Here is a 15,145-nt window from a genome sequence, read left to right as displayed (position 1 = left end):
TTACTGGCTTTCAAGTTTTTTCACATATTAATTAAATATTGATTCTGAGTGTCTTTCATCCCTGCAGTAATAGTTTTTCCTTAAAAGTGGTAAGATATTCTAGTGAAGCAATAACTGTAAATGGCAGTGGATGTGTTTTGTGCATTTCTATAAGATGTGTCTATGGAATGAATAATGCAAAAGAGACTCGGGGACGTGCTTGTCAGCATCTCTGTCAGCAGCAGCTCCCTAGACACAAACATGGAGAGGCTTAAATATACTTGTTTCCTTCAGAAAAAACAAGCTTATCTGAACAGATTCACCTCAACTCCAAAAACAGAGGGAGAATTGGGATCTGCTGCTTCAAGATTTTGTTCTTGTTCATATTATTCCTGTGGAGGACTTGATGTTATCCTGTGTACTCTTGTCCACTAAAATATGAAATGTTTGTTTTTTTTAATTGGGGTGTCTGAAATTTGTGATGCCCTTAGTGATTGGGCGTGAGTGGGGATGAAGTGTTCATCAGATCAGAATCAGGAATGTGAAGTATGGAGGAAGGATTTTGAGACTATCAGAAAGTGAGAAGCAGGAAATGGGAAAAATATTTGAAGACTAGATCTCCCTTTGTTTCATAACTTTTCTTTATATTTAAGTTCTAGTTTAAGTATTTTTTATCATTGAAGAGGCAATGATAGCTACAATTGCAAATTTTAAAATGTTCTTTCAAATTAGTCCTTTTGAAGGCAAAACAGCAGAATCGCTTCTGTGATTGTAGTGCATAATTCTCATTTCCTGTTTTAGTGTAGAAAGAAGCCAGTGAACTTAATTATTGTCCTTCTCTTATAGTAGTATGATAAACTTCTGATAGTAGAAGTAAAATGTAGTATCTTGGTCACTTCTGGGAAAACCTTGGATTCTGTTTTTGTCTGTAGCAAAATTTCCAGTTGGTTTCTGTTGGTAACATGTTTGTACTATTACATTTGCTTCTGTTCACTAAATGGCATTTTGGGTCTCATGTATCCACTTCAGACCAAGTCTTGTGAAAGCATATTTCTGGTGTTCCTATGTGGTACGTACAGCAGCAGTTTCGAGGTCTTCCTCTTTGAGCAGTGTTCTGTCTTTAATCAGTTAAATCCTAAGGAAGAATCTACACCCATAAGTGAAGCTTTGAGGAGTATGTGTTTGTAATTCCACAGAGTTTAAATTGTCCTTACAGAGGGAGGTCTGTCATGTTTCCAGTTTGCTTTGCCCACAGAAACGAGTGCACAGCATGTACGTATTTAACGAGACGGTTCTGTGTATACTGGGAAAAGTGGCCTTCAAGCTTTGCTTGGAGTGGAACTATCTTTCATTTCAGACAACAACCTGTCACTGGGTAGTGACAGCTGAGACCTGGTCTCTGCTGTGTGCTGCAGCATCTTGTTACTGGAAATCAAATTAAGAAGAATTCTTGAGTCATGACATCTCATATACTAATTTAAGTGTGACTTAAGATCACTTGCCTGGCACAATGGTGTCTGAGAACATTGCTGTTAACAAAACCAAAGAAATATGTTCTTGTTTTTACTGTGCTTGCCAAGGGTGGTTGTATATTCCTAGAGTATCCTCTTTCCAATATAAATCTGTCTGGTTTGCAGGGAGGTTTAACCAGTTTTCATGTGCACAGACTGGGTGGTAATTTATTTGGATTTTTTTGTTTGATCATCACCCCCCCCCCCCCCCAAATGTGCATTTTAAAAGAACCAGATACTATCCACAAGGCGAACAGTGTTCTAAGCTGAAAGTTTACATTGGAAGTTATTGAATGCAAACATTTATTGAAATCTAGATTTCAACACTTAAAAATATTGTATTTAAAGACCTGCAAGAATACCTTAAGTAAAAGTATTTAGAATTTAATATCACTTTTTCCTAAAGTACTTACAGGTATTAAAACCACTCTGTTTGCCCTCTATACTACTAATAAGCTATAAGATAAAGATGGAAGTATGGTGCTCAGGTGTCTAAAGATAGTAAGAAACTGAAACACTCATTTCTAGGGACTGGGTTTCTCTTTTTTGACAACTTCTTTGTTTAACCTGTTAACTTTCAGTTTTGACTTCAAAATTGTAAATCAATTCGTCTTGATGTTAAGAAAGGAAATATTAAAGCAGTGAAAATACTTGGATTTGGTGTTGTAATGTTTGCATTTCTAGGAACAAGTGTCTTTCCTACAAACCGAAGTGGAAGATTCCAGTAAAACCATTCTTAAATTGGTGTCTGAGTAGCTGTGTTTGTGCTGTACAGTGTGTGTCATAGTTAAATATTTAAAACTGTAGGCTTTCTGGTTGCTTCTTGACTTGTATTGTCTTCAGTGGTTTTGATATTGCATAACCTTAATATTTGTCTAGTAAATATTCACCTATTATTGAAGAAGCTGTATAAGAAATATTTTAGTACAGCTATTAATTCAGTGCATATGTGTTGCATTTGAAGAGACTGAATCTAGAGCTATCTATTCAGCAAGTAATTGCTGAATGAGCAAACCGACAGGATACAGGTAGGGAGATGAGTCTGGGGAGTCTCTGCTGTCAGTCTGTCACAAGGGAAATGAGTGGACTTTGACATCAACAGTTCATAGCGACTGTGTATCCTGTACTCCAGGCAAGCTTCTTTTGCATGGGAATTAGTTCCCTTATACGAGTAACACTTTGTGGTGTCCTTGCTTTTCTCCAGTGATGCTGACTTGCAGTAATCACAGATCACTAGTAATATTTTGCCAGAGAACGTAAAATTTCAGTTACATTGGGTTCCTGAAATGGTTTCTTCCAAACTTCTTGCCTGACTGGAACTTCTGGTGCTTAGATGACTTAGATGACTAGTGTTTGGATATTGGCAATGAAGTGCTGATTTCAGTTTGATGTTATTCCTGTGACTAATCTGCCCAACAGTAGCATCATAAAGTATAGCTTAGGGGTTTTGGGAGGCCTTTCATATCTCCTGTTAATACAGACTCCTCTTATTCTGTTTGAAATGAGTGAGGCTTACATTCTACAACCTCTATTCTGAGTGTTTGCAAGGATGCTTATTTAGAAAGCATCTTAGTAACAGGTATTTATCTGAGTTCAAAACTAATGTAAGGTCCAAAATATGTCCTTAATCTTCAGCAAACGTTGGGGTTTTTTTTAATATCTCAGTGAAATGTTGGTTAACCAGCAGTTGTGTAGCTTTCTTGTTAAATATAAAGATAAGTCATTGTTTTTCTTCATTTCTTAGCTGATGGTCACTCCCAGGAATTTTGACTTCTCTCCAGAGGACCTGACCAAATGCATATGGAAAGAAAAACTTGTCTGACAATGTAAATAGGGCTGGATAGAACAGTTTTCAGTGTATCTCAGTACCAGAGAGAACTAAAAATGGATAGATAAACCTGACATGTGCCAGTGATGCATGCAGCTGTGTATCTGTCTTCATCTAGTTTATCTAGAAGCAGTGCCTGACCTTGCCTGCTTCTGTTGGCATCAAACTTTACATTAATAACACTTCATTGTTATTTAAACAAAAACAGTAGGGTCTTTCCTTTCTTCCTCTGAAAGAGTTAATGTTGCTGATAAGAGTTCGACTTGGTGTTGAATCTACTCCAGCAAGTTTTTTTTAAAAAATCCAAATTATGTATTGGCCTTTCCTGAAGGACAAGGTAAATTTCTCATCTACCTTGTGAAAGGCTCTTGAAAATCGAGTAATCTGTCACATGCAGCAGCATGACTGCTGGTTTTGTAACATATATTTTGTTTTCAGTAGTTTACAAGATTCCATCATTGCTGTAATTTAAATTGGTGCTGCATAGAGTATGGATAAATTACTTACGGTTCTGCAAAATGGCCATAATTCCTTTTACTGCTCCAATTCTGATAATTAGAGAGGCTTCCTGTGGCAGGTAACTGGCACTTAAGTCCTGAACATTCCTACTGTGTGAATGTGATGCTAGCTAGTAATTGATACTGTCTTATAGGAATAATCCTGTGTTGAGTTTCTTAAATGGCAAGAATCAAGTCAAAATGGAAAATTTAATCCTAGCTAGTCTGCTTTCTGTTCACACTGTATCTTGAAAAAGTCACAAGAGGTGTCAAAAGATGGAAAAAAAAACAAAACCAAACAAACAAAAAAACCCAAACCAAAACAAAAAAACCCCAGTGACAACCAGGAAAAAAAAAAAACAAACAAAAAAAACCCAAAAAAAACCCCAACAAACAAACCCTGATTGGAAAATACCCATTGTCACTGATTGGGTTATAGAAGAGATCCCTGTGATATGGGAAGCTAAGGTGGAAAGACTTGTCCAGAGTCACACAGCAGATCGCTGCCATGACCACATCAGGAGTATTTTTTAGTATTTGTTTGGTGGGGTCTTTGGTTGGCTGGTTCTTTACACTTAGTGTCATAGACACTGGATCCATTTTTTGCTAAAGAGTCTGTGGTTTTCTACCTGGCACCATGATGGTGGCAATTCTCATTAGCTCTTCTGTGCACAGTTCCCTGGTGTGTATTTCTAATAATATAAAAAAGCGAGGAGGCACGTAGAAGAAAGAGGGCTAAGTAATCTTGAGTTCAGTGGACTCAGCTCAGCTCCTGTGGAAAATAAACTGTTCTTCAGTGCAGCTTTACTGGAGTTGAAAAACACTGTATGTAAACTGGGAAAATCTGCCATTCTGACTATAGAATTAGACACTGGCAGCTTTTTTATTATTAAATTTGCACGTTTTCACAAAAAAAAGTAAATGAGGAGAAAAGGCTGAGGTTATTCCCAGCAGCCTGTGTGGGAGATGAAAAGGCAAGCACTTTAAGCAAAAGTCTTCAGCTTTTGTGTGGCTCTTATGTTAAAAGAGCAAGGCACTGTGGCTCGTAGGGCTCTATGTTGGATAGCATGTTATTTTGGACAGCTACAAGTTTTTTAGGTTGTAGAATCACAGAGCAGTTTGGATTGGGAGGGACCTTTTAAAGGTCATCTAGTCCAACCCCCCTGCAAGGAGCAGGGACATCTTCAACCAGATCAGGTGGCTCAGAGCCTCATCCAGCCTGGCCTTGAATGTTCCAGGGATGGGGCATCCGCCACCTCTCTGGGCAACCTGTGCTACTGCCTCACTGCTGTCATCAAAAAATTAGCTGAAGAATCTAATTGACAATCTTAATAAAATATTTGACCCTTTGAAGCAGCAGGTAAAAACTTCTGCCCAGACAGACATGAGAAGCTCATGTTACTTGGTGTTCTGTGTGGCGTCTCTGTTGCAGAAATTGGCAAGCTGCTGAAGTGCTGAAATGCAAGTTGGATTCCTATTTCTGTCATTCCTTCTTAGGCCTGGGAAAGTGATGTAGCAGAGTTTATCTTGACCTCAGGAACAATTGTGTATAATTTGATAGCAAGCTCAACAGGTCTACAAAAGGTGTGGCACTTGAAAAACACTCGAAAACCTCTAAGTGCTTTGAACTGTCTTTCTGTGTTTTTGACACAGAAAAACTTCAAAATTAGATTTTTATACCTTGTATTTATGACAATGAAAAGAAAAATATTCTTGGATCTTACTAAATTTGTCTTTTTAATGTTACAGTAAGCTAGCTGAGAACACTTTTTTCCCCACCAAGGCTTGCTGGAGTGTGTACCTAGCTTTTTTCCTTCATTTGAAAGTACTTAAATTATAATTTATATATGCATTCACATAGTCAGCTTCTCCAGCATGGTCTGTTGCATTCCTTTAGTGTTTATACAGAAGCCAGCACCAGAAAAAAAAAAAAAAAAGCTTAACTGGCTTTGAAAGGTTACATCTTTGGTTGCCTTTAAAAACATTTCAGTATCTCAGAAGAGATGACACTGTCCTATTTCAGCTGTTTTAAAGTGTTTGATTTCTAGGTTTTGTTACTTTATTTTTCTTGAGGTTTCTTATGCGCGACCAAGTTCAGCTTCTATCAGAGACGCAAATTTGTATGTTAGTGGACTTCCGAAAACCATGACTCAAAAAGAACTGGAGCAGCTCTTTTCCCAATATGGACGCATTATTACTTCTCGTATTCTGGTTGACCAGGTCACTGGTAAGTAGACAGTTTTGCTGTTCCTCTCATTTTTGAACTGGCAGTTTAAGAAATATTTCACCTTTCAGTATAATAATCTTGTCTCTAGAATGTATGAAAGGTGTATGTAGGCCAGAAAATGCAATTTTCTGCTGGAATTGTTCATAAATATGCATGGACAAAAATAGATTGTGGAGTGTACTGAGCCAGCTTGAGTCATTTCCACCCTGAAGGTGCAGGTTTGAAGCTTGTTTCATGGCTTGTAATAAATTTACAGCTACTATAATCTTCCTTTCCAAGCTGCTGTGTGAAAATAGTCCCTATGCACCTTATGAAATGCTATTAAACACTTTTTTTTTATGAAAATAAAATTTTATGCAGAAATACACAGCTGGTTCTCTGAGGCTTGGATTATAAAAGACCTGGACTGGTAATTGCTGTTAAGACTGTTTGCAAGGTTGCCTCATTAATTTTGGGCATAGTGAAGAACATGAACTTTGAGTACTTCAGAAGCAGATGAGTTCTGTGCTTAGCAGTGCCTTAAAGAACTGAGCCTTAGCAGATTAGTTGCGTTGTTACAGTATGTATCTTAACCAGTGAGTGGGTGTCACTGACACTCTGTGGTTACTCTTCAGGCTTGCGCAGCAAGGCATGTGGTTTTGCTGGCTCAAATTGCTGGTCTTGGGGAGCTTTATAATTTGCTGCCTCACCTGCTTGCAGCAGGCCTGTTCCAAAAATAAGCAATCAAATGAAGTGCCAAGTACCTAACAGAAGTATTGAGTGTGCAAGGCAAAATACAAAGGAGCAGGGTGCTCCATATTCTCATATTTACAGAAAACTAGGGGTGTGAGGCAGAAGAATTCACTTACTTACCTAATTATTCCCTGAATAATCAGCTAGCTTGGATTTTTATAGTTGTGCCTTTTTGAAGTCACATGTCATTGTGAGTGACAAACAGCTTTCAACTGAAGGTTTTCAAAATGGTCTTACTTTGAAAGGGTTGTGTATGCCAGTGTTTGATAATTGGCTGACCTGCAGAGGACCTACAGATTCCTTTGCAATTGCATTATCTTAACAGAAATCTCAATATTGACACATAATACTTAGTGTTTAATAGTATGAGTTGAGAGTGTAGAGAGGCACAGAAAGGAAAGCTAGAGGCCAAATAGTGACTTATAGAAGCTGCGAATTTACAGATGGGATATCTAGTCTTTTTGCAATAAATAGCTGTTTACAGTGTGCTTCTGCATATCCATGCATAGAAATGGTGGGATTTGACCAATGGGCCAAATAAATGTAATTAAATTTTTAAATGTGTACTGTAATTCTGAGTACTCATAAATCTTAGTGTGTGCACAGTAGCTCTCTGGCATAGACTGTTTTTCAAGTTTAAGCTTTCCTCCCTCCTCCTCCTTAGTAATTTGGAAGAGGTAGACTCAAAATGGTATGAATAATAAGGTTGTGACACAAACTGACAGATAAAAAAAGCAAAGTTGAAGCTGTGACATTTGCTTCTTTAAAGCTTTCTTACACCTGTTCATTGTCACTTCGATGGTTTAAATCATCATTGTGTATGAGCAGAACACATTTCTTGTCATTAATGTCTTTCTCAAGGGAGGACAAGTATCTAACTTGTCTGTTTTTTCACAAAACAAAGTATAAGGGGCCTCTAAATGGATTTAGGAATATGACAACAAAGCGTGCAGCTAACTGGTATTGGCTGTAGTGGCTTTAATGTCAAATGGTTTAAGTATTGACACCTCAGTTTATATTTAAGCCAGAGTATAAATTTTTGAGGTGCAATTTTCCTAAGACCTACCATAAACACTTGCTGATCTCCTTGTATATTCTTTGACTTTTCTATACCAAGGAAGAATCTATGGCCCAATAAAATTATTTCCTTCATGAACAACACCTACAAAATTATGGTAGTATGCTGAAACTGAATCTTTACTTAAAGTTAACCAGGAGCTCTTAAAACAGGGCCATAATTCCCATTATTGCCATCCAGAATTTGCAGTCCATTCTTTGTCCTCTTAGCATGTTTGTTCCAAAGGGAACTTCAAAGGATACTGCAGGAGACCATAAGCCACTTCTTGCTGCTAGGGAGCAGATGACTAGGCTATTTACAGAATTTCTTTGAATTCAGATACTGCAGAGGAGCATGAACTGAACAGAGGTTACAGTGCAGCTGGTTCTAGGTTCACCTCCATCCCCTCCAAAATTTTGTTTCAGAATTACCCTTTGGTTCACTATGTTTAAGTTGTCTCCACTGTGTTTTCCCTCAACCTTCCAAGCTTTCTACACAATGTATCTTATGTCAGTTGATTTCTTTATTTCTGTATATTTATTTTATACACATATATAAAGTAGAAAAGTCTTACTACTTTGTGCAAAAGCTCAGTTCTAATAAGCTCTAAATTATTGCGTGTTCACAGCAATTGACCTCTAACATAGCAGTATACTATGAAGATCAAGTGTTAACATCTAATATTCCAGAGTCTCTGAATTAATTATTATATGCTTCCTTCACCCTATGCAGGGGTATCAAGGGGCGTGGGGTTTATCCGGTTTGACAAGCGAATTGAAGCAGAGGAAGCTATCAAAGGCTTGAATGGCCAGAAACCTCCAGGTGCCACAGAGCCTATCACTGTAAAGTTTGCTAACAATCCAAGCCAAAAAACCAATCAGGCCATCCTTTCCCAGCTGTACCATTCTCCAAACAGAAGGTATCCAGCACCTCTAGCTCAGCAGGCTCAACGTTTTAGGTAAGTCAGATACATACTTGTGTGCAGCTATGCTAGAAGCCACGTGTTCGCATGGGCCTATTTGTTTCCCTCCACTCTTTCCCTCCCCTGCCTGTCTGATTTCTGTGTCTGAAGGAAACATGTGAAAATGTTGAACTTCAGCTATGCAAAAATGTATTCCATCCTATTGATAGCATCTAATAAACCCACTTAATTAGAGTTAAACCAAGATGACATTTTTCTTCTGCAGAATCAGTAAAAAAAAAATTCCCTTTTTAAAGGTTATTTTTAATTTCCTAGATTATTGTTGATTAACGTTCAAGTTGATTCAGTTAACGTTGACCTAGGCAATTCAATTTTCTTCTTAGCCATATGGCATTCCACAGCCAGCTTCATCTTCCACACTCTCTCTCCTCCCCATTCTGACTTCCATTTTTTTTTTCCTGGTCAGTTGCCTAAGTCATGCATGCCATGCTTTGTTTTTCTTATTACCAACTTTTGTAACGAAGATTATTCAAATATTTTCTGAATGCGTTTTTTTGCGGATATATGTTCCCATTGTGTTTGAATACGGTTCCCTGTGATATTTAGTGTCTTGAAAAAGAGAGATGGTGAAAACAAAGTGAAACAAATACAGTATATTGTCAACTTCAGATTTTTTTTTTTCAGTGATTTTGATCATTTCTTCCTACCCTCTGCCCTTGGGCTATATGACTAGAATGTGTTAAACAGTAGTATACTCAAAACATTTTCTGTTTTAATTTTCAAGAAACAAGATCAGCTGGCAGGTTGCTTCAAATCAAATATACCAAACTTCAAAAGCTCTACGTTGACTACCCTCACTTCTAGGCTGAACATCCAGAGATTATGGGCTGCACTTCTGACAGAACTTCTGAATTCTTTTCTTCAGCTTTTCAGCCTTACGTGCTGCAAGGTGTCTTAACAGGTGTGAAGGTTAGCACTAGAGTAGGCTTTGTACCATAAGGGAAGGGATAACCAATTCTGTGTTATTTTTGTTTTAAAAGGAAGTGTATTTTGTGAATGCCCATTTAAACGTCACATCTTTAAAAGTTGTCCAGTGAATGCCCCTGAGAATTCTTGCAGAATATTTAAGTTATCCAGGTAACTGGTGAAAACTGTTATGATGATACCATTATTATATGTAGTCCTCAACCAACTCTTGCTCTACAGCAAGGACCTATAAGTGATGGTGTTTCTGGAACTCTTTGCAGTCCTCTCCACCTCCAAATGTTCATGACAGTAGACCTCTGTCATCCACACTTAGTCTAGTGATAGTCAGGCATATTTTCATTTTGTCTTTCCTGCTCTTTTAGGGCTTCAGTGGCTTGCTTTCTTGTCACTGCATCCCTCAAACCCTGCTCCCTGCTGAGTCGTAATGCTCTGTAGTTTGAGACCTTTACTTAGCTGCAAACAAGACCAAACATTTTTTTCTTCAAGTTTTTTTTTGTGTACAGGCGTAGTTACACTGCTACAGCACTTGAGTCTGGATTCTGTATGCCAGTAAAGGTTCTTAAATCCTGTAGCTCATTGCTGGGGAGAAATCACAGCCAGGTACAGATCTGTAAGGTAGCTGTAAGCTAAAAACTAAATCAAATGTCCATCTTTTACCTAAGCTCATATTTTGTGGAGTCCTGAAGAGAACGTTGAACAACACTTTATGTGTTTGGGCTTTGCCAGGAAGAAACTAGAGCTTCTTTAGGGTACAAGTTTTCTTAGAGAAGCACTTTGAGGGGCTTCAGAAATAAGGTAATTAGGACTGGTAGGTGGTGCTGCATGTTCTGGGTATTGTCTAGGTAATTCCAAAGCATTCATAATTGTGGTTGCATTCTACAGTTGAGCAGCTTGGGAGAAAGTGAGGGAAGAAACACACAGAGAAAGCTTACAGTCTAATATATGTGTGTATATATATATTCTAAAAACACTATTCTAGAAAAGAGTAGGAAAATTAAGTCATCTTTGCAGTTCATGTTCTAGCATTTCTTACTACTGCTAAACTCTACATTTGTCTGGGTATTCATGTCAGCAAACTGCCAGAAGTCTCAGTAAAGTGTTTATCCAAAACAAGTTAGTAATCTGGAAAATTTCACTGAGGTGGTCACCGACTGTAAATTTAGGCTAACAGTATTTGATGTAGGCTAAACTTGTGGTAGTGGTGCACTTTTGGGAATGAACTATTTATGGTTGTGGGTACTGCACAAGAACATCTGTCTTGTATTTGCTAACCGTATCAGGTGTAATAAAGTGCCTCAGCTTGCATGAGATTCTGTGCAGTGCAAGGAACATGGCAGTAATATACCAAGCTTCCTTAAGATTAACAGGTGAAAAAGTCTGAAGACTGAATACTTTGCTAAATGTTTTGCAGGTTGGACAATCTGCTCAACATGGCTTATGGAGTAAAGAGGTAATAAAAGATGATAAGGCTCCTAATAACCAAATTGTTGTTCAGTATTTTGCATAATCTTACTTTTCCAGTAAGACTTACGTTGGACTTTTGCATGTTGACACTTCAGCTGAAGTTGTTCATTTTGGTGCAGTGTGCATGAAAGAGACAAACCTTCTGTAGCAGTTCCATGGAATTCCTGTTTCAATTTACTAATCCTCACTGGTTTTATAGCATGCTTTGCTTTTGTTTTTCTGTGTTACTTCATTTCAGACAGACCTGGCACACTGTTCCGCCTACTTGTGCATAGTATTGTACATAGCATTTGTGCAGTTGTGGAAAAACGTTTGCTATGTTACCTTATTTAATAGTCTAGCCAACATATTCATGCTGTGAAAAGCCTGGTATAATAGTCTTTTTTTATTTTGAAATTTCTTTGCTAGGATTTACTGTGAACAGCTATTTTATGATTCTGTTTTGTTTCCCCTATTCCATAGTAGATTTCCTCCAATGACCATTGATGGAATGACCAGCTTGGCTGGAATTAATATCCCTGGACATGCAGGAACTGGATGGTGCATTTTTGTGTATAATTTAGCCCCTGATGCTGATGAGAGTATCCTCTGGCAAATGTTTGGACCCTTCGGAGCAGTAACCAATGTGAAGGTCATCCGTGACTTTAACACCAACAAGTGCAAAGGCTTTGGATTTGTGACTATGACAAACTACGATGAGGCAGCTATGGCAATAGCCAGCCTGAATGGATACCGCCTTGGGGACAGAGTATTGCAGGTCTCCTTCAAAACAAACAAAACGCACAAAGCCTAACAAGTTATTCTCAGTGCATTAATACATGAAAAATATACAACAAAGGCAATTTACAAGAATCTTTATTCATTAGTAAATGCCTTTGTTGTATGCCAGTGTGGAAATGGGGATAAAATGACTACTTAGCATCCTAAGAATATGTGAGATTTTTTTATTGCTAATATTTGAATTAAAACTTCTTAAATATCTTTTGTGTTTGAATATTGACAAGACGTACAGGGTTTTTACCTGTCACAATGCATATTCTATTGCCTTCTTTGGAGAAGGTGGACCTTTTAAAATGTTTCAGCTAAGGGAAGAAGTTTTTTCTTTTTACATGACTGCCTTTAGCCTATGAGTAAATACTGAGGCTTTGTGTTACACTTCTTGGTTTTTTTAATGTTATTTCTTGATTTGCCTTGTGTTTAATTTACATTTTAATGCATTGCTGTTTTGTTGTTTAAGAAAAGTATTTGAAGTTTACATTTTATTTATAAAGTTATAAGCAGTATTTATTTTATAGTTATCATTTGGGTTGGGGAACGGGAACACATTATAAAAGCTTATTGTAAGAATACTGGAGAACTTTTCGTAAAGCAGTACCTTGCCAAAGAGATAAGAGCCTCTTTGATGTGGGTTTAAAAAAGCATCTATTTTTATAAAAAAAAAAAAAATTTGGAGAAACTTTTTACTGGTCCTGGAACAAATATTTTGACTTGAATACTTTGAGAAATCTCTTCATATGACACCTAGTGAGCTTTTAAAACTTACCAGGAGATTTGCAGTTGTTGGGGAAAATTTAGAAAGACATATGATGTAGAAATACTTTTGAGACCTTTGTATTAAGAAGTAGAGTCAATGGAATGCACTGTTGGTTTCATTTTTGTAATCATCAGTGGAGTCTTTGATCATCCTGGTTATTAAGTGATAGGTGGCTCACATTAATTTGTGATTTTGACACAAATGAAAATTTTAAGAATATAAGAGCAAGCAGGAAACTTAAAATACTGAGAGATGGGGGAAAAAATCTGTTCTTCCTAAAGAATTCCCTTCAGAATGAGCTCATGGTGTTTAGTGATGTACTTGCTATTGTTTGAAGAATTGTTTTGTCTGAAGAAAAGACATTGAGCATGGTTTGCACAGTAGCAAATCAGCAGAAGTGGCCTGAGTTGGGTATATTTGGAGGTATTTTGGAAGTTATGTTCAAGGCTAACACCTGAGCTTTGTGTAATGTAAATAAGACCTTGAGTTATGAACCTTTCAGCTAATTTTGATTTTTCGTTTATTTTTTAAGTTACATGCCAAGTGATGTTCAATTTTGAATGTTTTTGTATGGGTTTTTTCTTTGTAAATGGCATTAACATTGTTACTTGAGGTCTGCTTACTCATTTTTGTTGTCCTCAGGACTTGAATTTACAGTGCATCAGATCTGTTGCTATTTTTGTCTGTAGATAGTCTAGCTTCAGCTGTTTATGGTGATGCTACATTTTGGTTTATAAATATGTTTGTGGTAAAAGATGAGTATAATCATAAGTTTTGAACAAATTTCCTTACATTTTTCATACAAAACCATAAATACCTGTATGCTATTGAAATTTAACTTTGTATGATGCTTAAATCACTATTTGGGGAAATAGAAAAAGTCTTTACCATGTATTGAAGAAATTTAAGAAAAAAATACAGAATATTTTCTGATTAGCATCTAGCTTATAATTAAATTTTTAAAAAAAAAAGCTGAGGGTTTGATGCCTTCACCAGGATGCACTGACAACTATGTAGTTACGTCCTGCTTTTGTATAAACTGAGATGCTCATACGCTCCCCTTAGAAAAAGCAATGTTCTATGCATAACATAGTTGTACACTATCTTTGCAGTTGCTTTTGGTTCTTATTCTTTTAAATTGTAGTTATAAATTTTTCAGTATAGTACAGTACATATACTGTGAAGCGCGTGCTAAAGTGAATAAGCGAGTTTTCATGCTGACCCACTCAATGCTATTCAAAAATCAATTGGCTTTCTGAGCACTTCCTCATTCTTAGGTGCATTTAGATTCTTAAAGCTAATCCTCTGCTTTTCAAATTGTATATACTATAGAAATCACAAACTTTCCAATGTGGGGAAAACAGTAGCTACATGCTTCTTACCTGTAATACTGTAGCAACTAATGGCATTGATGAGAAGGCATGTAAATTGGGCTTCACTTTACAGTGTTTATCAGAGCACTTAGTAAAAATATAAGGCTGGTATTTATTTGAAGTTGTATAGTATGACTTAATTCACATCTGTTGGAATAGAAAATATATTCTGTTGAGTATTTAAGAGGTTGTACATGTTTTCTTTTGTGTTTGGATCCTTCGTACTTTTTCATGTTCAGTACATCAATAAACAAAGTTGAAGGGAAAACAGTGTCATGAGCAGGTCTTTTACTACATTGTCCTGTGCTTTAATGGGTAAGCAATCTGAATGAAACGTTTCTGCAAAGCCTTTGAGCGCCTTTTAACTTATCATAGGGTCCTGCTTACCAACAAGGAGGTAAGACAGTGGAGCTGGGTACCAGGTCTGTTATGTTACAATTAGTGTTGAATCTTTCAACTTTGGTTTTATGTGAACCACTCAATACTTAGGCTGACACAATAATTGAGTGTGATTAAACACATTCAATAAAAATTATTTTGCTCTCTGTCTAGCGGACTGCTATTCAGTGTAGCTAAGTTAGTGTGTTAGGATAAATACAGAGGAGAGGGAAGAATTTATTCTTTATTGCAATGTCCTTTTGATGTTTAATTACAGCATTAATTTCTGGGCTCTGGGTTATTCAGTTAACCTTAGTTTGCTGTTATTTTCCTTTCCCAGCCGTTGAAGAAATTCTTTAAAAATTAGTCAACTGTCTCTCGCCCTTTTAAAGTACATACTCCTAAATTAAATTGCTTTGCTCAGTTGAATGAGAGTGAATTTCCACCAATGAGAATACAATTCCAAAAGTGGCTCATACAGTATAGCTTTTATTTTTAGCTATTTTCTTTCACCTTCTTTTACATCTTTACTGTGAGATTTTATGATACAAAACTTTGTAGCATGTGTTGTGGAACATCTCTCGTCACTGCAGTGTGATGGGAGTCATGTTTACTTGGATGATGGGGTCATAAGTCTGTGAACAACACACATAGAT

The 15,145-nt window shown here is 37.0% G+C and overlaps 1 protein-coding gene across 3 annotated transcripts in view; it reads left to right on the top strand.

Moving 5' to 3' along the window:
• The window catches only part of ELAVL2 (ELAV like RNA binding protein 2), an 84,042-nt gene extending 69,669 nt beyond the window's left edge, over positions 1-14,373 (top strand). For 2 of the 3 annotated variants that reach the window (XM_086770097.1, XM_086770095.1), the window contains 4 exons: positions 5,889-6,042; positions 8,564-8,789; positions 11,152-11,190; positions 11,670-14,373. In XM_086770097.1, coding sequence (XP_086626223.1) covers positions 5,889-6,042; positions 8,564-8,789; positions 11,152-11,190; positions 11,670-11,997 — 747 coding nt within the window. In that variant the 3' untranslated portion in view covers positions 11,998-14,373. Of the gene's footprint in view, positions 1-5,888; positions 6,043-8,563; positions 8,790-11,151; positions 11,191-11,666 lie in introns of all 3 variants that reach the window. The other variant, XM_086770096.1, reaches the window with a different exon arrangement.
• Positions 14,374-15,145: the final 772 nt, after the last annotated feature.

Source organism: Chlamydotis macqueenii, chromosome Z (assembly GCF_036417535.1).
Source record: "Chlamydotis macqueenii isolate bChlMac1 chromosome Z, bChlMac1.mat, whole genome shotgun sequence".
Classification (NCBI taxonomy): domain Eukaryota; kingdom Metazoa; phylum Chordata; class Aves; order Otidiformes; family Otididae; genus Chlamydotis; species Chlamydotis macqueenii.
The sequence above is the reverse complement of the archived record's forward strand: the minus strand, read 5'-3'. Positions and strand labels throughout refer to the sequence as shown.